This window comes from Cyanistes caeruleus, chromosome Z (assembly GCF_971803275.1).
Source record: "Cyanistes caeruleus chromosome Z, bCyaCae1.hap1.1, whole genome shotgun sequence".
In the NCBI taxonomy this organism is placed as follows: Eukaryota; Metazoa; Chordata; class Aves; order Passeriformes; family Paridae; genus Cyanistes; species Cyanistes caeruleus.
The window spans coordinates 72118473-72142430 of NC_141732.1; the positions used below are offsets into that span (position 1 = coordinate 72118473).

Sequence of the window (23958 nt, forward strand, 5' to 3'; positions counted from 1 at the left end):
CTGCTGTAATACAACTTCACTGAAATTTAAGTAAACAAGTTGTCTCAGTCCAGACTAGAAACACTTTCCTTAAAAATGAAGATTGAGACTTTATTAAGTAGCCTTCAGCATTATGGCTTCTTTGGCCAATGTAGTAATAACAGAGCAGCAGATGAGATACCCCTGGCAAGTGAGTTAGAATCATCATAGAATCCTCAAGGTGGGAAGAGAGCGTCAAGATCATCCAGACCAACTGTCCACATGCTTTGGGAAACCAAACAGACATTCATATGTCTTCTCTCATTCAGCATTTTTGATACTAAAAGCCATCTCAAAGTGGATGTGATCATCTGCTTGAAAAAATATGTTGCAACAACCAACCTGCATCTCAGATATTTCTAATTTGGCTAAGCCCCTTGCTGCTGGAGTCAGGATAAACAAAACAAAATTTTTCTGAAAAAGTCAGTAAAAAATGAAGGCAATGATTAATACAAATATCTGAGACTTGACATAAAATTCTGGGATTTGAGAAGTAGAGACTCATTACAATATTGTATCTATATTGGGTATGGTGCAATTAAAAACATCTGAATTACTTCATTTACTCACATGTTCTTCCTGGTCAAAGCCTCTGGAGATGGAGTCAGTTTTTTAACCTTCATTTTTTGCATGTGTTCAGAAATCTGTTATGTAAAATAGCTACAAAGACCTGGTCACCACTGGTATGTTTTGATGCTGGGGGATTTACCATTTAACCTGGCAGAAGGCTCACCATAATCATATGGCATTTTTCTCATGCCTGACTGGATGTTGTGCTTCTATGCCTTCCTAGGCCAAAATGCTTATTTATTTTTAAAGTTCCCACATCTACAAATAAGATACCCCTAGATAGCTGTAAAAATTTTCTACCTGGAACCCAAATATAGAAGAGTATTCCATCCAGCTCATTAAGTTTATTTAAAGGACCATTCCCATGACTGCATGAGAATGTCCACTCTTACACAAGAAAGGAAACATGGCACACATTCACCTGGATGCATGGGATTCAAAATAAATCCCAGCAACCCTCAGAAATATCCTGGCATTTTTTTCAGCAAAGAAAATCAATATAGCCTGAAATATACATAGAAATATTTGGAAACTTTAAGCCCTGCAGTATGTCTGTTCTGAGCACAATCCAGATTTGTCCCAAGGCTTACCAATGAAGGGAAAGGAGGCTGTGAAGATCAGATACATGCCATCACTGTACATGGTGAAGGTGATAGCAAAATAAACAGAAAGGCTTCCCCAGATGAAGAACTGGTTCACAACTGTCCAGTAAGAGGTGTCCAAGCCAATCTGAAAGAACAGACCAGTGCAGATATTGTCAATGCCTTCCTTAAATAGCAGATTTTCCTCTGCTTTGTACATCTCCCCCTGAGAATGTTTTTCATTTAAGTCTCAAGAAATAACAAGTCACAAATAATAAGATTCTGAGAAACCATTCAAGGCAAGATTACTACATTTATCCTTGCTGCCCTCTTCTCAAGCATTCATTGGTAGCCAGTCCTGGTGACAGAATATTAAGGGACTTAATTAAGATCATCCTGTTCCAACCCTGCTGCCACAGGCAGGGACACCTTCCACCAGACCAGGTTGCTCAGAGCCCCATCCATCCTGACACTGAACACTTCCAGGGATGGGGCATCCACAGTTTCTCAGCACACCTTGTGACTATGCCTCAACACCTTCACAGGGAAGAATTTGCTCCTATTATCTAATCTAACCCCACTCTCATTTCAAAGCCAGTAACTCTTCTTCTATTATTACATGCCCTGACAGAAGTCTCCTCCCAGCTTGCCTGTGGTCCCTGGTAAGTGCTGTAAAGCTGCAGTGAGGTCTCCCTGGAGCCTTCTCTTCTCCAGGCTGAACAACCCCAATGCTCTCAGCCTCCTTAGCAGAGGTGCTCCAGCCCTCTCATCAACTTCATGGCCCTTCTCTGGACTTGCTCCAGTGGGCCCTCATCTTTCTTATGCTGAGGGCCCCAGAGCTGAACACAGTAAGTTCAAATGAGTCAGGCTTTATTTCCCCGCTCCTAAGCTGTGATGTAGCCTTGAAAGTTAGGAGAACAAGCCTGCAAAGACTTGAGACAGCAGAAACTTTTATCCAGGAAAGTGTGATTGATTGGTTTTCTTTCAAGAAATCTCTCTCATCCTGATAGTACCATCTGAATTTTCTACCACCAAGCCATAGCTATTTCTTCCAGGAAGTTCAGGCTGCGTCACATATACATCATGCACTGGGCCAGGCTGCAGAGACATCTCCATAATGGAGAACCTATAAATAACTGCTTGATGGCAGACAGACAGTCCTGTGCTCCAAACCCTTCCCACAAAACTGGAACATGTCCTTCTCTATTCCCTGCCTTAACTGATTTGTCTCTTATGACTGCAATCTTCCCACGGCAAAGACTCTTATATCCTGTCACCCTGATCTTTTATAACATACAAATCTCTCGTTCTGTTGAACTGAGGAGACTAATCTGATGTCAAGAAACTTATTTTTGCAAGAATACACAGTGCAGTAGGAAATATAATGCTGTCAAGGCCCCAGCTGGCCCTCCAGATGCTGCCATCATGAAAAAACAACTCATTCCTAAAAATTTTACCTGGGAGATGCCTTACCTGTACAGACACCACGATCAGTAAGCAGGTCTGGGCCATCAGAGCAAAGGACTGGTAGTCAGCAATGGCCTTCCCATCACTCCTCATTGTATTGTACATGGCCCCATAGGGGATGAAGAAGAGGATGAGGGAACTGTAGATCCCTTGCAACATGCACTTGACAAACACCACTTTGTTAAAGTAGAGGTTCTGCTGGCCAGGCACATAGAGCTGAGGGAACAGCATGCTCCAGCGATCATCCACATCCTGAAAGCAAAGAGGAGACAGTCAGATTTACTGGCAGCTACCCAACCAAACACACAGACCCAGTCAGGGCTGCCATGTCCCTGTGACATGCATTTCCATGAGGAAAGGCACAGCACACAATTCACTCAGTTGTGCTTACTGGCATGGCACATCCCAAGGTCACCTGGGCATATTTTCCATAATGTATTTTACCTTTCTCGTGCTAAAAAAAAAAAAAAATTGACAGCTGATAAAAAAAGAAAGAATATACACTTCATCTAAAGCAGACTGTACCGTCTGTTCTCCAGAGAACTGACTGGAAGGTAAGGGTTAGAAAAGACCTCCCCACACAGGCAAGGCTGTCTGACTTGGATCCCTTAGTGTGCAGAGAGGAGCACTGGACCATTGGAAAGTAGAGAATTCCTATTTATTTAACTTGTAAATTGTGTATAGGAACAGCTTTACTACTCCTTTGTCTTGTCCAACAGTAACAGTGAGGTTGAAATTTCTGTGAAATTATTGCAGAAAGAACTCACTAGAAAGGCTGAACTTGCAAAATCTGGTTTCAGAGACTAAGTAAATTAATTGTTTTGTCTGTCATTAGGAAGTCACTTGCCAGGCTTCAGGAACACAGGCAGTAGGGTATGACTGCTGTAGGGGAGGGTTGCAATGGCAGCTGGTGCTGTAGGCAGCAGTCTAACCCAAAAATCTCATCACATACTGAAACCTACAGGCCAAATCAGCCTAACCCAAAAATCTCATCACACACTGAAACCTACAAGCCAAATCAGGGTAATCATATTTATCTCAATTCCCTGTTCCTCACAGGATGATCAAACACCAAAACATATGACTAGGAGGGAATATACCTTCTCTCTGGTGCATCATTTTTTTGTGGTCTAAGTTCTCATTATCAGGATATTATTTCAGGGGCTACCACAGTATGTATCCAAAAGGTCAGCTGCTTTTGCTTCATGGAACCAGCTCAAAGCATCTGAGGCAAAACCCCTATGAATAAAATCCCCAAAGTGATGACAGAAACAGTACCTGATCAAAGAGACTCATTCCTAGCACTGGGAGAGAGGTGTATACCAAATTGTAAAGTGTAATGAACCACTCATCATAGACAGTCTGGGGAAAAAAACAAAAACAATGTGAAGTTAGCAAAAAGCTGCATTTTCCATTTCTTTGAAAGTAAATGCAATTACGTGCTGCAGCACCTTGGTTAGAGATGTTACTGAGACAAAAGGGACGAGATGACTCAAGCTCAGCATCCCTAAACAGGGGAAGAATGACATTTTGCCAGCCCATTTTGCTCAGCACCCATTGCTGGCTGTAGCCAGAGCAGGATGCCTCTGCACCACCCTGCACTCCCAACCCCTGGATATCTGTACTCCCACATCTGTGTTGGAGGCTGGTCTGCCATGAGCCAACACCAGTATTTTCACTCAAGATGTGCTCATCTTGCGAGCTCTTGATGCCCCCAGGCATCTCAGGGTTAAACTGCTTGCCCCAAATATGCTAACAGCACAAGCATAGATCTTACAAGATCTGCACCAAACTCTAATCTGTGTCATCAGCTGATGTTTGTAATCACTTTGAATACTTTTGAAATTCCTGCAAGTGACATATGTGCTTCAAAATGCACCTAAAATGAAGAGAAGGTTTAGATTGGATATTGGGAAAAAATTCTTCACTGAAAGGGTGGTCAGTATTTCAAAAACATGTGGATGTGGCACTGGGGGACATGGTTTAGTGGTGAATTTTGCAGTGCTGGGTTCATGGCTGGACTCAATGATCTTGGAGGTCTTGTCCAGCCTTAATGATTATATAATTCTATAATATATGTATTCTGTCTCCAGGCATCCATCCTCCAGCAGCAATACTATGGAGGCAGCAATATCTGCTTTTTGTGGCTGAAGAATACAGACCTGAGTTTGTTCAGAGAGGTGGGAGGAATGGCTTAGTTTATTTCCTTGTAAAATGCTTCCATATACTTTGCTTGAAAATGCTAGAAATAGACTTATAAAATGGTTTTGGTTGGAAGAGTGCTGTAAAATTCATCCAAACCAGCCTTTCTGCAATCAGCACAGACATCTTCAACTAGGTCAGGTTGCTCAGAGCCCCATCCAACCTGACCTGGAATGTTTCCAGGAAGGGGGCATCAACCACCTCTCTGGGCAACTTCTGTCAATGATTTATGAATGAACTTCATTGGAAAAAAACTCCTTTGTTGTATCAATCTAAGCTTACTTTAAAATCATTACCCTTTGTCGTGTTGCAACAGGCCCTGCTAAAAAGTTCCCCTACAGCTCTCTTGTAGCAGTTTTAGGTACTAAAAGGTGCTCCAAGATCTCCCTGAAGCTTTCTCATCTGGCAGCTGAACCAGCCCTCCTCCCTCAGCCTGTCTTCACAGGTGAGGTGCTGCCCTCTGAACATCTCCATGTCCCTGAAAAAACCAAAGCCAAACCTACCTGTGCTGAGAAGCCAGAGAAGAAGCCATACCAGAAATGCACCAGGGTGAAGGCAAAATTCTTGTAGAAGAAGTACTTGAGGAACTTGCACATGCGGATGTAGGACCACCGTCCGTGGACCAGGAGCAGGCGCTGCAGGTAGCGGAACTGTGCGAAGGAGAAGTCACTGGACAGGACCGCCTGCATCCCCTCCTGGCCGCTGATGCCAACCCCGATGTGGGCAGCTGCAACAAGAATGTCATTGATCACGTCATTACACCGAGAGTTTTCACTGCCCCATTCTAAAAATTAGTTACCCTGCACTGAGCAGTGTTAATTCCCTCACAGCCTTCATAAAAAGTCAGAATGGAAAGTTGCTAAAAAACAAAAGAAACAAAAGAATTTTGGTGCACTAATTCTTTCAGCAGCACTATGAATTTGGCTCTCTGATACATTTCCCATAAGTGGGCTTTCATTATTTGAATGAAATCATAGATTCAGTGACAGTTTATGGGTTTTTTTCTGAACGCTTTCCAACAGCACAAATACTGCTGTTCATAACGGCTGCTGTTATGAAACAATAACTTTAATTTATATTGACATGTGACTTCTCTTTACATTCATGCATGTCCTTCCAGCTGCCTTAAAACATCATCCCAAAATCTTCAAACCATTTTAAAATTTCTCAGACATTGTGCTAAAAGGCAGACTGTAGCCTTTTTACATTTCCTGGGCTTTATTAGTTCAATCAAATAATTAGATAGAAGAGTCACATATTTTTTTAATAGCAACTTGCGTTTATTAAACATGGACATAAGTTTAATGTGACAGCTAATTATACAGCTTTAACTAATAAATACAATCTTAATGGCTGAAGGTTGGTTAGATTCAGAGGTTTCCACTGAACTGAACTGATAAAATCCCAAAGTCTCAATCCTCTTGGGGGAGAAGTAGGTTAGTTTCTAATTATTATGTACACTTTAACTTTCTTCTCCTTTCTTTGCTGACTGCCTGACTTATCTCCCTTGAAGCTCTCTACTTAGCCTTTTATTTCTTAATTAAAAGGCTTCAGTTAATCAATTCTTGCAAATTAACACAAGGAAGATTAGCAGTAGGTCTTTCTGAATAATCTTAATTTAATTATACCTAGTTAGGACTTATTTTCATAAATTCACTGAGGTAATGCAGCATCAAATGATGCTCAAGGATGGAGAGGCCTGGAAGCCCATCATCTGTAACTCAAGGGAGATAATTAACAAACACAGCCCTGACACAAAGAAATGCTGGAAAAACCACCCCACATAATACTATAGAGAACAGTTACAGGCACAAAGATTTTATTTTTGCTTTCAGTCAGGCACTCTATGACATAAACTGTTTGATATATACATTGCCCTCGTGATGGTGGCCATGCAGACACACTGATTGACACATCACAATTCTTGTGGGCTTTTCATAGAATCACAGAGTCATTTAGGTAGGAAAAGGCCTGTAAGACCATTGCAATCAACCATTTTGTCCTTTCTAAGGTAGGAACAAAAAAATAGGCACTTAGTGCAACCTTAGCTCCTGAAGGAGCCCAGTGTGACACAGAAGGCAGGAGACACAACTAACCTGTAATAAGAGTGCTCTGTAGAGATCTGCCAAAATCTGGGACACAGACACTCATTTCTACAAAGAGGGTGGTACAGGAGGAACTCAAATACACGTTCCTGCTGCTAGCCCACCTCAGACAGCAAATACCTCTTTGAGTCAGTCTGCTACATCATGCTGGCTGTCGGCCATCACTCACTTTTGATCATGCTGACATCATTGGCACCATCTCCGATCGCCAGGGTCACAGCCTTCTTGTACTTCTTCACCAGCTCCACCACCTGGGCCTTCTGCAGGGGAGTCACCCGGCAGCAGATCACCACTTTGCACATGCAGGCAGTTCTCACCAGCTCCAGCTCCAGGTTCCCTTCCAGCGCATAAGCCTGGAAAGGAGGGAAGGGAGCGTTCAGGGCAGGCCTGCAGCAGCTCCTGGCCCAGCAAAGAGGATGCAATGAGGTGGCCATGACAGCTGAGACAGGCTCTTACACTTGTGTGGGTGAATCCATCCACCCAGTCGCAGGGAGCATCCACACTGCACATCATGCCATGCATCCTATACCTACGAGCTTGCACTTTGGGTGCACCACATCTGGATCTGCACCACAGCTGGGTATGAACAACAGCTGGGCATGCACAATAGCTGCCCTGACTGATGTAACCTGACAGAGGGCAGAGGTGTCAAACACCAAGAGCACGAAACTGCTGCAGGGCCTGAGACAACCTTGTGTATCTCCATGTGAGAGAGTTTCTGCTCATGCCTCTTGGATTACTGTTTAAGCTCTGGGAGATAAATAGGAAAGATTTCAATCTGTAAAGTGTTTAATTAAAAAAAAACATGTAAGAAGTCAAGCTCAGGTGGGCATGACAAAGCAAAACACAAAACCGGGAAGAAGGCTGCTTTAGTCTGAGTGCCGACCTTTTAAATCAGTCAGCTGTGTTATTTCTATTTGAGAAGCATTGAGATAATTGGATGTCTAGTCACCCCTCCAGCTCTGCATGAGGAGGAGGGAGCAATGTGAGCCTTTCATATTTCTTTCAGATCATGCTTTTTGGGTCTGTTCTTTGTTGCCTCTTTTTAGCAGACATGTACTGAAGGAATCTACAAGGCTTGCTCCCGCTCAGATCCATTAGAGCAGGCCCATCTCCCTGCCTGTGTAAGGCAGACTGTCCTTAGGCCACAAACTCTTTCTCTTTGAAACAGAGAGCTGTGAGTCACCAGTGTCCCCTTTTATCTCTGCCATGGCAGCTTGCTGAGGCTTGCATGAGGCTTGCTCAACAAGAGACCTTTTAGTGGTTCAGCCTGAGTACTGCTGGTCAGTGCAGTCAGAGATGGCTTTTACCTCAACATCCTCGCTGCACATCACCAGCAAAATGTTATCACTTTGTATACAGATGATGCAACTGCATACAAATCAACTGGCATGATGATGCCAATGAGGATGCTGACAAGTTTCTGTTCACTGCTTTGTTCAGGCAACATCAGATGTGTGCACAGCCAGCAGTGCCCTCCCACCCCTCTGCAGGGATAGAGCACTGAGCAGGCGCTGTGTGTGGGACAGTATCAGCCTGGCTACCACTGTTCAAGCTCATAGAAATAAGTAAATGACATCTAGATTTGTCTGCACTCTCTTTGTGGTCCCCACCAAGGAGAAAGATTTTCACCATAATCTTGGTGAAACTCATTGTGACTACTCTGTGTGGACTGGCTGCTCCCACACAGCCCAGATGTGAGTTTTGGGACATATCCCCTTGCCAGGGTGTGGGTGAGTGTGTGTTTTTCCAGGACTATAAAGCAAGCTTTGCCATCACTGCCAGTGGTGTTCTGGTAGCACAGCACTCAGGGTCTGTGCTGCAGGCTGAAGGGATGGAATAGGAACAGGCAAGGGACCTCCAGCTGATTCTATGCAATGCATATGGACCAAGTCTGACAGACCTCTTGTCTGCCTTGCAGTGGGAATCTAAAGAGGATTATGGCCCTGGAGTTCAAGAGGAAGTGACTGTAAATGATTGAGAAAGGCTATTTAACAACCTAGGCACTGTCTGACGGTTTTTGGGGTCTGCATACTCAGCACATGAGCCAAAAGTAGAGAAAGATGAGATTTTCTTAATAGTAACTTTCTGGGCTGGCGTAGAGCTGGGAGTGAAAATTTCTGGGCTGTCATTAAGAAAGGTAGCCACCACAGGGAACAGAAGCACCTTGTTTCTCAGAGGCAGCACCTCCTGGAACTTTCTAAATATGTCTGTTTGCTTTCACTGAGATCTGGGAAAGTAAAATATAACAGATAAATAAACCTGACATAATTTAAACCTTCCCTGCAGACAGGTTTGAATTGATCTCAATTGTTTTCTCCTTCCTCTAACTGGTTTTAAGAAATTTCCTAATACAGGTAGTTTATTGCAGAGTTTCACTGCTCTTACCAGAAAGACATTTCATCCAGAACTCTCTTATCTCAGTTTAATTCCATTACTTTGTTCTCCTGTTATAATTTGAAGAGTATTACCAAAACTGACCAATATTATCCAGGCTCACAAATCCCAACTGGCTCAGTTTCTCCCTGTGCTTTCCAGGTCATGCCTTACTCAGGTTTCTTTGTACTCTCTCCCATCTTGCTGTTACCAGCTCTCTTTCTAAGCAGTTAATGCAAACACTGAGCATCAAATAGATGTGGGATAACTCTCTGCAGATGACAGCTAACTGTTGTTTAAGATAAACAGTGAGCCCTTCAGAGTCATGCTTACCAAGCAGTCTTTCATCTGTCACTTAGCAATTTCATCTAGAGTGTGTTGCTTCAGTTTACTTGGAATAACAATTTGGGAGTGAGTATCAATATATTAGTTAAGTCATAAGATCTATATCCTATAAATTAAGCGTATCTGTTTTCAGCTATATTTAGTAGAATATGTCCTTGGCATAGAAACCCATGTCTCATATTATCTTCTTGCTGCAAACACAAACCTGGTTATCTTTTTCTAGTATGTTTCCAGAAATTAAATATGATCCAGCTACTCTATGCCTCTTGTTCACCAAAGATCAAAGATCAACTGTTTTCTGTTCATGAAACATCTTCTGAAACATTGTCTGTCACCTTTGATGTCTCAGTTAACCACTGAACCTAATCTTCAAGTAGGGGAAAAAAACCCTTGTCCTCTAGAGCTGAATTTTTAAATTATTTTCAGACTTCCAGTATGTTATGCAGTAAGTTCTTCAGGGAAGTCATCTCTAGCAAAGCTCTGAACCTTCCTTACCAGGCTGTGGCCAGTGATAACCAGACCATACACCCCATTTGCTTGCTCATCAGGTATAATTATTTGGTTTTTTGAAGATTTTTCAAACTGAATGTTGATTTCATCACTGTCCAGAAAGGAGTCTGGCTTCATCTTTTTTCTTGCATTCCTAAAAAAAAAAAAACAAACAAAAAAACTCCAAAACTAAATGAAACAAAACAACACAGGATAATAATGGAAATCCAAACATCTTGCAAATATATATATATGTTTTGTAAAAGCAACTTTACGAAAACAAAAAATCAGTGTTTCCCTTTGATACTTCACTCCAATTTTTACTGTATTCCTACAACAATATGCATTGTTTAGCTGCTGCTATCTGCACAGATCATCTACATTTCTAAAACTCCAACAAGTGTTGCTAAACTTCTCCTGATTTTAAGTCAAACAAACCATCTGAGTGTCATGAAGGATGGTATCCCAAGGGACACCCAATTTTCTGTGTATATTCTCTGGCAGCCATCTACTCCAAGAAAAAAGGACTGCAAACCTTTCCCATTTTCCACCTTTACCTGAGAACCTGTATCTACAGAGGAGGTGAGGAAGGAAGGTAAGTTTTCAGATACTGACAAAAAAGTATCCAGACAAAGGACATATCCAGAAAAAAGATAGCAATGTGAATAAATAGCAACAGCAGTACAGCAGTGGCACAGCTCAAACCTGGAGACAAAGCCTTTGTGGCTCAGGATCACTTATTGGTCAATTTCAGCTGATACTCCCTATCAAACTCTGCTTTCTTATACCTTTATTTAATTTGAGATCTTGGATCAAGAAGCTTCAACATTTACTCTCAAAGGAGACTTCTACATTGTGTTTAGCCTCTGGATCTCCTAGGGAGACAGCTGTCCCTTATCTAAGGTCCCTGAATGAACTGCAACAAGGAAAGCTGACACAGAAAAAGAAGGTGGAATGATACAAAACACAGATAGTGCTAGTGCACAGCACTGAAACTGTTTTTTAGCCTTTTACCTCAGCTCATTCAGTACGTCATCAGATGTGCTGCCTTCGATAATGAAAACATCTTCCATGTCATCATTCAGCAAGTTGCAGGAGTAACCAATATTCATTGCTGTCTCTGGGAAAGATAAACCAGGAAGATAATCCATCTCAGCAGCCCAAATTCACCCACTTCTGTGGCCTTTTTGTTCACATGACAGAAGGTCTCTTTCTGACTCTAAAGAGATTGGAGCCTTTCAGAGTCAACAATAAGAGAGCCAGGAGAGTCACTTTGATGGATGTAGCAGCAAATTTGACTTCACAGGACCACAGAAAAAAAGTAACTCTACCAAAATGAAAAAGCTTAAAATATCCTTTGACCAACATACTTGGAGCAACAAAAAACATTTCACGTTGATTCAAAATGTTTTTTCGGTATTTTTAACTTTCCCTCTCCCTTACTTCCAGGAAAGCCCCAAACCACAACTCTGAAAAATAAAATAACTTTTTGTCCATAAAATTCCAAAAAAGATATTTTGGTATTTTATAGAAAAACTATTGTGTTTGAAACACGACAAAATTAAATGTTTCATTTTTCTCAAAAATTCTCTGCTCATGTCTTGGATGATATTATTTGTAAACACTTTTGACCTTCCTGAATCACCATTGTTTCAGTGAAAATACTTTGTCTCCAAAAGAATTCACTGGAGTCTCTCTGCTGTTCTTTCCACCTCCAAAAGCCTATGTTTCCTTCATTTCTATTTGGGATGATGACAGCTTGAAACAAATGGAAATGCACCCAACACATTAAAGTTTCTGCAAAGCAGGACAAGATTTTTTTCCACCTTCTTCAGCTGAATAACTGGACGAAGGTGACACCTTTTCACAGCTTATGTCAGGGACTGTGGGATGCTTACTGTCACCTCTCCAAAGGCAAAGGGCACTGCCTTCACCCTGCTTCCACTCTCATGACAGAAATTAAGGACAGGCACGAGCAACAGTCATCTGGTCTAATTCCAGTTACCTGAAATTTTGCATAGCTGGCAATGAAGCAAAGCCCTGTTTGTCTTCTGTGCAGTTTTCAAGGAATGAGAACACAGGTCCTTAGCTGAACCACCCCACCAGTGGGGGAGAAGCATCCAAAGCTTACCTTGCTTATCTCCAGTGAGAACCCATATCTTGATGTTGGCTTTGGCAAGGGTCTCAATTGTCTGTGGAACCCCATCTTGTAGCTTGTCCTCTATGGCTGTGGCACCTAGCAGCTTAACAGAAATGTCAGGGAGCTGGTTAAGCCCTGCCACTGCTACCAAAGGAGAAAGCATTAAGCCTAATTATTCAAGCAAACACAAAGTAAATCCCCAGGAATAAGGTTGAACTGATTGTCATTCTTCCTCAGCAAATTTACTGTATAGAGTACAGCCCTGATCCTGCAGATGTTCTAGGCTCTAATTCCCCCATGCTCTGATGGATTATGAATATGCATGAAATTATTTGCAAGAATGTTTGCAGAGCTACAGGTCGTCCGTGTTGTCCCATGTGTTCCCTTCACAGCAGACAGAGCTTTAATAGAGGGACAAAGACACTGTGGATCCATCCCCAGACCTCCTCTGGGGTGGAAGATGACCCCAGCTGTACTGCAGATGTCACATGGCTGCTAAACATCTTCTCCAGCCTTTAACAGACCTGTCCCTGCACCTGGTCCACATTGTCACACAGCTACACCACAGACTGCTCAGGACACAAAGCTTCATTTTTTTAAAGTTACTGCTTTTTCTGCTATTTGGAGATAGTTGGTGGCTTTAACCTGCTGTCAAAGGGACATGGAAGTTTCATTGCTACCTCAGGTTTCACTGCTACCACCTACCTCCTGCTGCTTGGAGACTAAATTCAGAGGTTGACTTTAAGCCTGGTATCCTTTTTGGCATCCTGGGATGTCCATCATATATCAGCTAGGAGCGTTAGCAAGGTAGGTAACAGCTCTGACAGAACTTCTCTACAGGATCCTGAGAACTGTACAATCCCTGTTTTACAGTAGACCCTGATCCAGCTAGAGACACTACTCATCTTCCAAAGGCCAGCACTTCCCCAGCTCACACTTGCTTTTTCCCTGAGCACTATTGGCATTCGGAGCATACAGCTAATGGAAGGAGCAAAGGTGTCTGCCAGGATTTCCAGGGTTTCAAGGAAGCACTGCCACGAGTGCAAAAGCTGGATTGCTTCTCCTCAGATCACACACATGCTTTTCATTCATTATTCATGGCTCTAAAACACAGGCAAATCCTCCAGGGCATTTAAAAACTGTAACAACACTGAGGGAGAGAAGAATGATTCAAAGATCACAGCTCAGCTCTATTTCAAATTGACACAAACATGTTTCATGGATATCATCTACCCATCCTGCCCAGGGCAGGAGGAACAAAGGAGACACTTTCAGGGGCACTGGGAATTATTCACTGCCTGCCATTTCAAAGGCTGGAAAATAAACAGATCAGCCATTTGCACATACAAAGGATAGCTATGAAATATTTGTGTCCACGTCATCTCCTGCCGGCTCTGGTATGTCACTTCATCACGAGGAAGCTACTCTTGACACCCACGTGAGTTAAAATAAAACCATTCCCCTGAACTGTGGCTGACACCCCGGTTACGGGCTCCTGATGGAGGTGCCAGTGAACACCCAGGGCATGTTCTGACCTGCTCCTGTCACACAGCCCACTGAACTGTTTGCAGAGCAGTGTTTACCAAAGTCACACTGAGCTGTTTATTGACAAACCACCACCCTCACTTCCTCCCCCAGAGCTTGGCCCAGATTCCCTGAACTACCAACCATTAGGTCTTTTTCGATCTCTTCATACAATTCCGACAGTTTGTCTTCCCGTCCCTCCAAGGCAGTGCTGGCTTCATGGTGACGCCTGATCCAATCCTGAAAGTAGTCTTCCTCCAAGCTTTTATAGGCCACCACGAGCGTCCTCAGGCCTTCTCCAGCAAACTCCTGCAAGTCAGTGGCAGAAAGGTCCAAGAAGAACAGTCTGGTCACCTAGGCTTACAAAGGACCCTCAGAGAGCAGACTGGTAGAAGTGACTTGGTAATGTTTATGGAGGAAAGATGAAAAAATACCTCAGGCCACAAATGTTGGGGTATTTTAAAATAGCAGTTCCAGACCACTTTATCATTGCCATCTGTGGTCCTTATGAAAAAAAGAACAACAAAAAACAACAAAAAACAACAAAAAACAACAAGGGAGAAAAAATAAAAAATAAAAAAATAAATAAAAAAATAAAAAAAAAACAAAAACCAAAATAAAAAAAAAAAACCCAAAAAAAAACACCAAAAAAAAACAAAAACCAAAAAAGCCACCAAAACAACTCAAAAGGGGTTTTCTACTTTCTGGCTCTAAAGCTTTACACTAACCAGGCATTTGTTTCCCAGGCTTGCATTTCTCAACAAGAGGTCCAGAACAGTGAGACCTAAATAAACACTGAACACAGCCTGTTTTTGGACGTGGGTTCAACATTTTTAGGGTATGAATTCTGGCTGAAATATGCAGCATGAGCACAGCTAGTCATGGCACCTCAGCAAGTCCTTATTACTGTGTTTTCTGATGGACAATATGGAGCTCAGTGTTTGGTGGAACAGCAAAGACACATTTGTGAAATGCACCTCTGGGAGATGTTTTCCCAGGCTTGAAGTAAAGCTGCATCAGAAACAGGTCACAGGTCTTTTAAATGTCCTGCATTGGATCTGCCATCTTTGCCCATATTACAGAATCGTAGAATGACAGAATGTCATGGGTTGGCAGGGACCGTAAAGATCATCTCATTCCAACCTCCTGCCATGGGCAGGGACATTTTTCACTAGACCAGGTTGCTCAGAGTCCCATCCAACTCAGCCTTGAACACTTTCAGGGATGGGGCATCTGCATCTTCTCTGGACAACCTGTTCCAGTGTTTCATCACCCTCAGAGTAAAGAAATTCTTCCTAATATTTAATCTAAATCTACCATTTTTCAGTTTAAAGCCATTAACCCTTGTTTTACCACTACATGCCCTTGTAAAAAGTCCCTCTCCAGCAGTCTTGTAGCCCCTTCAGGTACTGGAAGGTGTTATAAGGTCTTGCTAGAGCTTCTCCACGCTGAATAAACCCAAATCCCCCCGCTACAGGAGAGGTGCTCCAGGCCTCTGATCATCTTCCTAGCCATAGGCTCACTCCAACAAGTCCATGTCCTTCTTATGTTGAGGATCCTGGAGCTGGACAGTGTTCCAGGTGAGGTCTCACAAGAGCTGAGCAGGACAAAATCACCTCCCTTGATTTGCTGACTGTCCTGGAGCAGTTCATATGGCACCTGGTGCTCATGCTTAGGCAACTCATTTGAGATCTAAGGCCATAGAAATTAATTTGTTTCTCTACTCCTAACTTAAAACTTGTGCTTAAGTGCTGTTTCTAAAATCTGGGGATTTTTTTTTTTTTCAAAAAACAAGTTATGCTGGAGAAAAGGAAAACATCAAACGCAGAGATGTTGTTGAGAAGGAAGCTCTTACATTCAGGTGTTCTGTGGTCTCCCCTTTGAGAAAGTTGCAGGATGGGTGAAGCAGTTCATAAAGAATGGTGTCAGCCCCCTTGCAGTACAAAGTCAAGTCACCTTCTGGACTCTGCACTGTGAGGAAGAGAAAAAGAAATGCCAGAAATCCCAAATGCTACAAAAGAATGAGTCTTTTGGAGTATAAAGCCCTTCCATCAAAACCAAGAACAGTTGCTATAGGTGTCTGAATTTCCCCAAGTTTTGGCAAGCTCCCAGGAATCAAGACAAGCTCTGCTTAGAAAAGAAGAGAGTGCATTGGTCTGAGCAGACTACACTTTCCCTACAGGCAGAACTTCATTCAAAAGTTAAGAACAACTTGTTTTTAGAGAACTGGTCCTACTTCCCCTATTCTTTTACCAGTAAACTGTAGGAACTGTATTGTAATTGTAACTACAGTTACAATATTCCTGAAATATTATCACTCCAATATACTGGAGTGTTAATAAAGGCTGCAAAAAGTTTCTTTAATAATTTCTCCATTTTCTGTTTAGGAAAGTGGGTTTCTTAGCTCATTCTTGCTTTCTCCTTTCCTACTTCCTCAAATTTCACTCAAATTTAAAAGCTGATTAGAAGAAAGGCCTTTCCTGCATTGTAAGGAGGGGAGCAAGATATATAGAAAGCTTTGTCTTTAGGAGACTAGCTTGCATCACTGTGGTCCAGATGTTGAGATTTCTCCCACCTGCCTCCTTTAAGTGTTTTTCTGGCACTGTAGCTGTGTAATTATAAAATCAAGGCAGCCCATCTCAATTCCTCAGAAATAAATATTATTCAGAGCACACTGCAAAGGATGTCTCCTTAAAAAATGCATCTCAGCTGAATGAGGGCCAACTCCAGAACCTAAGGAGTCAGGCAGGAAAGAAAGCAGCAAAGGGAACATACCAATCACAGACATTCGCTTGCGAACATTGTTGAAATCAAGAATAGCCAGCAGTTTGTAGATTTTTGTTTCTCCCATTTCCACGACAGTGATGGTCTCTGGTGTGCGAGCCCTGAACACAAATCCAAAGTTTCTGGCAGCAGTGACTAGGGCTCCCTCATCAGGAGATTGTGCTTGATACACCAAGTTACCTGACATGCAAGAGAAAAAATGTAATGTGGCTTCTGACTTGTTTTTGAGCAAAAAAATACAAACTATAGGACAAAACATAGAGTTATCCCTTTGTTTTTCTGTCTATCCACAGAGGTGCAGTACTAAAAAGCACATTATATCCATACATCTCCATCAATTCCCACCAACCCAGGACAGTGCCAGAGGCCCCCTGGATTCTTTTGGGGATTTTAATCTCTCTCTTTGGAGTCTAACATCTCACTGAGAGGACAAGTTCCTTGGGTTTAGCCCCTTCTAGTTAGATCTTTTTTTTCTGATCGATATTTTCACTTTATACCTGCCAATTAATTCCAGCCTCTAAAGCATGACTTTCTGTCTGGGATTTGAGGAGGCTGACCTAGCAGCTGTGGGAACATTGGGTGAGAGGAGCTAATGAGTCTCCAGTAGATTGATGCTCTTTGTTCTTTGCTTTTTGGGACTAGAAGAGTAGAGAGAGAGCTGGGCAAGCCTCTGACACCTTAGGAAAGCTGTGGCACCTGTAACTCATGCACTCCAGAGGTGTGGTGGCTGCAGTAGTGTCAGCTCCACCATAAGAACACACAAGGAGTGGAGGCCCTGGTCCCTTCTCTTCCCTTATGGCATCTCCAAAGAAAGTGATTTATTTGTAACCATGCACTACAGAAAATCACCAGGGAGCCAAAAGGACCAATAACAGCTTCTGTGGAGAGAAGACATGTTGTGGTGCAAGTGAACATAAGCACTCATTTCAGTGCCTTTAACAGCCCTCACCTTCCTTCTTCTCCTCCGGCATCACCGTGTGGCAAAGTGAGAGCAGCCGGAAGAACCTGTGTGTGGGGACATCATTCAGCTTCACGGCTTCAACCAGGCTGTGGTCATAGAAGGCAAACTTTGGGTCGGCTAACGGGTTGTATGAGAAATCAACCTTCTCTGTGTTCTGGAAAGAACATGGTTTGCTATTACTTGTTGAGCTTTCAGTACATGGCTGTACACCAATGCCTGCCCAACACAGCCCCGCTCTCCTCCTCACATTTGCAAAGGGCTCTATCCTGCAGGGCTGGCTGCTTGTGAGCAGAGATTGGTGGATTTAAGGAAGTGGGAGGTCATGAAAGGTATTTAATCATAGGACAGGGCAGCAATAGATGTGCCTTTCAGAGCAGCACTCAGGCTAAGAACCAATTAGCTAAACTGCCTCTCTCAGCTGCAGTTAATGCTCCAGCAGGATCCCTGCCAATGGATGCCTACAGCAAAGAAGTGCCTGCCTTCAAAAAAAATGCCTGCTTTGAGGCATCATGCTCATGATGTCAAAGGCTGTCTGTGATAGTGGAATGCAGGAGCCCAGTTTAAAACAACTCAAAAGTCTGTCTTATCCACCATGTTTTCCCAAATCCTGATATGGAATAAATAGGACAGACAGGTGACATAAAGGATAAACTCCACAAGCACTGCCCATTTTGTTAAAAAACAAGGAGCCCCAGGCAGAGTGGAACACACTGGAGAAATGTCCAGAAGCTCATCACATGATGTGTCATGGAGTAATGGATTGCCAAGCTTGCCGTGGACAATTCTGACTCCCACCCTGTCCCTGATGAGCTCAGAATTTCCAGGATGGGAATCATCCTTTTGACCTCTGCACACTGACATTTAGCACTCAGTCCAAGAGCACAGACCAACCCCTCCCACACATGTCTGTGCAGCAAGGTCCAGGCACAGCAACATCATGGATGTGTGGGCAGCAGGACTCTGCTCCAGAGACTGTCACGAGCAGCAGGGTGGGGTGGACAGCTGGCAGGAGCCCAGTGTGTGTCACCAAGCAAGGCTGACAGAGAGAGGGCAGACTGGAGGCACAGTACTCAGCACAAACAGCCTGCTTCAGTGGGCAATTTAAGTTCTAAATGGACTGGAAATGAATCACTGGAATGAGGAGTGGGATTTTCATCATCATCTTGGTGTTTGTTATTTGGATTACTGCGTGCAGCTTTCAGACATTCTAGGGATGAAGACATGTTTGTTTGTGCCAGCAAGCAGAGGCTAAAGAAAAATTTAGAAATGACACATTTTCACACTTTCTGAACTCCAGGCATTAGAGGAATTTGACAGTGACCCTGTTGTTGGCATGAACTGCACTCACTTATTCTTCACTAAAGCTTTAATTAACTGCTAAGGTTAATAAAATTCACCAATGTCCAATTCTGCAACAACACCAATGGTCAAGTGTTCAAGAGAAGCTGTGTATACACCAGGATGTCAGGTGAAGCAGAGAGGACAATGGGCTGTTCTCAACCTGCAGGTTTAACCCAGACTGGAAAGGAACTTAACTCTGGGAATTCTCTGACATCCAGAGGAACACACATTTCTGCTGTGAGCATCAAAAGCATGCTCTTGCATGGTCAAAAACATAAGCTAAGCAGGATTGTGCCCACTGGTATTTATCCAGGTCCACTGAAAGCACAGATCCTGATAGCACTTGAACACTTACCTCATTTATTTCTATCCTTTGCCCAGACATATCATATACATCACCTGAAAGCAAGAAAGAGGAAATTATAGCCACAAGCTGCCGGTAAGTGCAGTGTCTGAGCCACAAAATTGGGTAAAGTGTTTCTAAGCTAGAATCTATTTTAAAAGTTTCAGTACATTGACATGGGCACTGATGACTGATGATACATAACAATCAGTTTCTTTGTTGGTGCATGACAAAATCCAGAGACTGGATTGATGCTTGAAACACAAAGCACAAAAGTGACTGTCTTTTGAGTAAAGAAGACTTGCCTTGAGCTGACCACAGAGAGGATAGGATTTCTAGTGCTAGGTAAGAAATGAAAGTGCTTCCAAGTGATGACTTTTCTTGTGCTTCCTCTTTCAAAATCCAGCTCCTGGATTTTACTATTTGCAGCAGTCCATGGGCACCCACAGAAAAGGAGTTTTCAAAGCCCTTTTCCCCCACATCTAGGTAGCAAGGCTGCTCTATTGACTCTCCCTGAATGGATGATCTGGTCATAGCAATTGAAGACATGTCATCTCTAAGAAACATTATTAGAACTTCTGCCTGGAGAAGAGTTTTACTAGGAAGGCTGGACTGTGGCAAAGCCAGCCAGTCCCAACACTTCTTGAAATAAGATTGTAATGTAATGAATTACAAGAATGATTGACTTATGTTTGCACCAGAAACCTCGACTGTGACCAAAATCAGTTTTAGTGCTGATGTGCCTTCAGGCCCCAGGAGTGGAAAAGAAGCACAGTAAACACCTCTCCTGAGAACCTATGCATCAGCTGATTCCCTGGGAACCACAGCCAAGAGGCTTTTGTCTATCTCCTTCCCTTAGGCCTCCAGAGGAGAGCAGAACTAAATCATCTCTTCTGGCATTGCTTTCCTGAATGCCCCTGAGCAGCAGAGAAGTACTGTGCTAGGAAGAAGTGAAACATTTAGAAAACTACAGGCAACAGATTGTTTGCCTTCTTTGCATATATTTCCCATTCATTTCTTGAACCCTTACCCTGTATCTATGTTGGTGGTGACATCCACTTCAGAAAAGTCAATTAGGGACACTTGATAGGAGAGATTTCAAACTGTTTAGCAGTACTAATGTTAGCTATCATATTAACACTGTTTGAGATAAGGTAGTCCCCAAATATGCACAGATTCATAGGAAGAAATATCTTCTTTTATTAGGTCAGCTGAAAGCACTGAGAAAATATGCAAACTCTCTGGTACATTAGTGCATCAGCAGGTCTGACACAGGCAAAGCAGGCATCCATATACAAATAAGCAGTGACTAATTTCTCTGGGGCATCTAATGATGTTAATCAATTGGGCAGCTTGCAAAGTGCTAGCACCTCTTGAGCAGTATGAAGAAAACTGCTTGTGGCCATAGCATGAAAAAGCCTTTTAAATCAATGACTTCTAGGATCTAACAGAGCTAACAACTCATGTTTCCCATTTTTTCCAACTCCCTACAAATTTTTCTCTCTTCTGCTAGGTGAAGAATATCAGGTGTAAAGACAAAGACCAGGTCATTGACGAGTCCAACTACCTGAAAAGGATGTGGAAAATCACTGCTCATGACATGAGAAATTAGTGAGACGGTTTGAGAAGTGGACAAAATTTGCAGATGACCCCCATGAGGGATGACTGATTTCAAAAGTGATTAGGAGGAAGTTACCTGAGTTACATGTTGTGTTTTTACCTGGCTAACTACATCAGTAATACCATAAAAATCCGTGATTACCTAACTAGTGATATCAGAAAAAAAACCAAACAAATTTGAGATGCTATAAATCTGGGACAAATGATGAGAAACTAATAGTGTTGGTTCTTTAGGTGGGATAATACTGAGGCAGAAAAAGGGAGATAAAAAAATGGGGAAAAAAGGGGAAACAATTAATACATGGCAAGTGATGCAATCAGGCTGTCCAGAAATCCCTGATGGGCATCCTTACACTCGATCACTGCAGCTCCTTACATGGCACTCTCTTCTAGACATCGGATTTAGTCTCTGTGGATGAAGAAGCACACAATGAAGAGAACCACCCAGAGAGTAATGCAAACATACCATAGGATTTGCCATTGATGGAGCACTTGTTGAAACACATGATGTTCTGGGTGAGAGTTCCTGTTTTGTCTGAGAAGATGTACTTGATCTGCCCCAGCTCCTCGTTTAGTGTAGTGGTTCGAGCCTGAGCTGGCGTGTCATTCAGTGGGTAATACATTTTACGGTCCCAGTCGATGTAGAAACTGTTACCCAAGCGTATAATCTCCACACTGATGAAATAGAAAGAGAAGGTGATGGAATATTCATTAGCTTAAGGGTCAAGCTCTTTATCTTCAATACCACCATTATCAATTGCAATTAGGAGACAACTTTGAAGGTAATGACAAGTTGCACTCATCTGTCCATAGGTGGCCTGTGGTAAGGGATGCTGAAGCAAGTCCCACTGAAATGATCTGCTAAGTTTACAGCAAACTCATTTCCTTCACTTATAAAGCAGTACTTTATAAAGGTACTTGGAAAGATTCAGAAGTGTTTGGCCTGAGAAGCGAGGCAGGAGCAGTGGGTTCCAGTTAGTGCCGTTTCAGGAGAGGGTTTCCAGCAGAGCTGTGGGCTGGGCTGAGCCCAGTGCCAGGGGACGAGCACAGCCATGTCTCAAAGAACAGAGAGCTCCACAACAAGAGAGCCATTCTGTCACCCAGTACAACCAAAAGAGTGGCATCAGCTTGGAGATGACATGAATGTCCACCTTGCTGGGTGACACACTGGACAGGAATGGAATTCATTCCTAATGTTTACCAACACAAAAGAGAGTCTCCGTAGCAAAGCTGACTGAAGGTAGGTACAATGATAAATTAAACAGGGTTATGCAGTCTCTACCCCAGCCTCAAGTTTTGTGACACACTACCTACCTGTCACTCTTATTTGTCTATCACCCACAACCAGCACAGCTCTGCATTGTCTGGGAAGAGGTAACAGTCTGAACTGCTCATATAGCACCAAGTACTTCAACCTGATTGCACCTACTTACCTGGCAATCCTCACACAGTCCTGAAGCCACCTCGAAGAACAGGCCATTCATTCACTGTTAGCAAGATGCTAATGGTGGCAGGCTTCCAGCACTGCTCCTATAGCATCCTGCACACCTACACCTCCCCTCTAACTGTAAAATCATCCTCTCCTCTTCCAGGGCTCACTGCTGTCCCCACTCCAGCCCTGACAAAGCCTTCTGAAGGCAGCAGAAACAAGAAAAGCATCACTGTGTTTGTGTAGGAGCATCCATGATGGGGCTGTGTGAGGGTTTTAAGGAAAACACTGCTCCCAGTTAAGGCAAAAGCTAAACCTCTCTTAAGATCAAAAGTGAAAGGAGCTTATGGCACGTACCTGACGTAGAGTGAAATGGGTACCACTGTGTTTAGAATGATCACATATGACCAGAACATGAGGAAGCCGGAGTAGGAGGCAGAGTTGACACCCTCTGCCCAGGGCAGATAGACCTGGAAGTAGTAGCCCTTATCATGCTCCCAGATACCATTGCCAATGGCTAGGATGAGACACATCAGTGCTAAAAACGCAAAAATCTGGAAAAAAAAAGCAAAAAAAAAAAAAAAAGACCAAAAAAACCAACAATGAAAAAAAAAACCAAATAAATCAAACCCAAACAAAATGTATTGCATTTTAGAAACAAGGAATTTATTATGCACAGGTTAATCAGAAGACCCTAATGGGATAGGGTTGGATAGCCTGAATCATAGGAAAATGTGCCTAGGGATGAAAAGGAAAAACCAGCAAAATTATCATACTTTTACCTCAAGGACAAAACTACACAGTGTAGAGTCTGGCAACTTGGAATTAGAAGTCCTCAAACAGCTGGGGATTTAAATCCCAAGCAGATATCTCAGCGAGGGTGGTTACAGAAGTCTGCTGCAGAACATCAGATCTCATTAGAGAAGAGCTGAGCTGCGGATCCTCAAACGTCTGGCTGCACACTTGGGAATAGGAACTGCCTGGAGAACTTTACTTGGCTGTTTGCCAAATGCATCACCATCTTCCTCACTATTTCTGAAAGACTACCAAGGATAATCTAGCAGTGTACAGTCTGGAATTTAGCACTGAATATTATTCTGATGGTTAGAGGAGAGTTAATTGCTTTCTCAAAGCTAATGGTTGCCTTGGTATCTGCCCTCACAATTTGATTACATTTCCTTTGAGCAAACAAAAAGCAGCACCAACCAGTGATGCATATCCTTTGGCTTTAGAGAAGCCTGCTTCCTGAAGCCTAAAGCAACCAGGGCAACTGTAACTGGGAAGTGAATTTCAAATTGGGAAATCTTACTGAAAACTAGGGCTTGCTCAGGAACACTATTTAACAGACACAAAAACATTACATAGATGATCAAGCATTTTTTAATTAAAAAAAAAAGAGAAGACTGTAGCAATACATTTGTTTGGAAAAAAACAGAAAGAAAAGGAAGAAAGAAATTTACAGAAATTAATACAAACTTCAAGGAATTTCAGAACTGCGAATATCCAACAGTAATAAAGTATCAAGGAAATAAAAAAGTCATAAACAGGTGTGTGAAAAGCAAATGTGTTACAAGAGGAAGGAGAAAGGAAGAAAGATTTATCTGCCCTATAGTAGATGAAAAAGGTAGATTATGTTCTCTGACACAGTGCACTGTGTGGCTCT

The 23958-nt window shown here is 42.7% G+C and overlaps 1 protein-coding gene across 9 annotated transcripts in view; it reads right to left on the reverse strand.

The window, feature by feature from the left end:
- The window catches only part of LOC111941134 (phospholipid-transporting ATPase ID-like), a 96922-nt gene that overhangs the window by 5638 nt on the left and 67326 nt on the right, over positions 1–23958 (reverse strand). For all 9 annotated transcript variants that reach the window (XM_086868122.1, XM_086868124.1, XM_023944182.2 and 6 more), the window contains 15 exons: positions 22653–22849; positions 21333–21541; positions 19259–19302; positions 17551–17716; positions 16593–16781; positions 15673–15788; positions 13962–14126; positions 12285–12396; positions 11168–11273; positions 10160–10307; positions 7113–7296; positions 5342–5565; positions 3915–3998; positions 2643–2888; positions 1179–1317 (listed from right to left, as the gene is read on the reverse strand). In XM_086868122.1, coding sequence (XP_086724248.1) covers positions 1179–1317; positions 2643–2888; positions 3915–3998; positions 5342–5565; positions 7113–7296; positions 10160–10307; positions 11168–11273; positions 12285–12396; positions 13962–14126; positions 15673–15788; positions 16593–16781; positions 17551–17716; positions 19259–19302; positions 21333–21541; positions 22653–22849 — 2329 coding nt within the window. The remainder of the gene's footprint in view (positions 1–1178; positions 1318–2642; positions 2889–3914; positions 3999–5341; positions 5566–7112; positions 7297–10159; positions 10308–11167; positions 11274–12284; positions 12397–13961; positions 14127–15672; positions 15789–16592; positions 16782–17550; positions 17717–19258; positions 19303–21332; positions 21542–22652; positions 22850–23958) is intronic.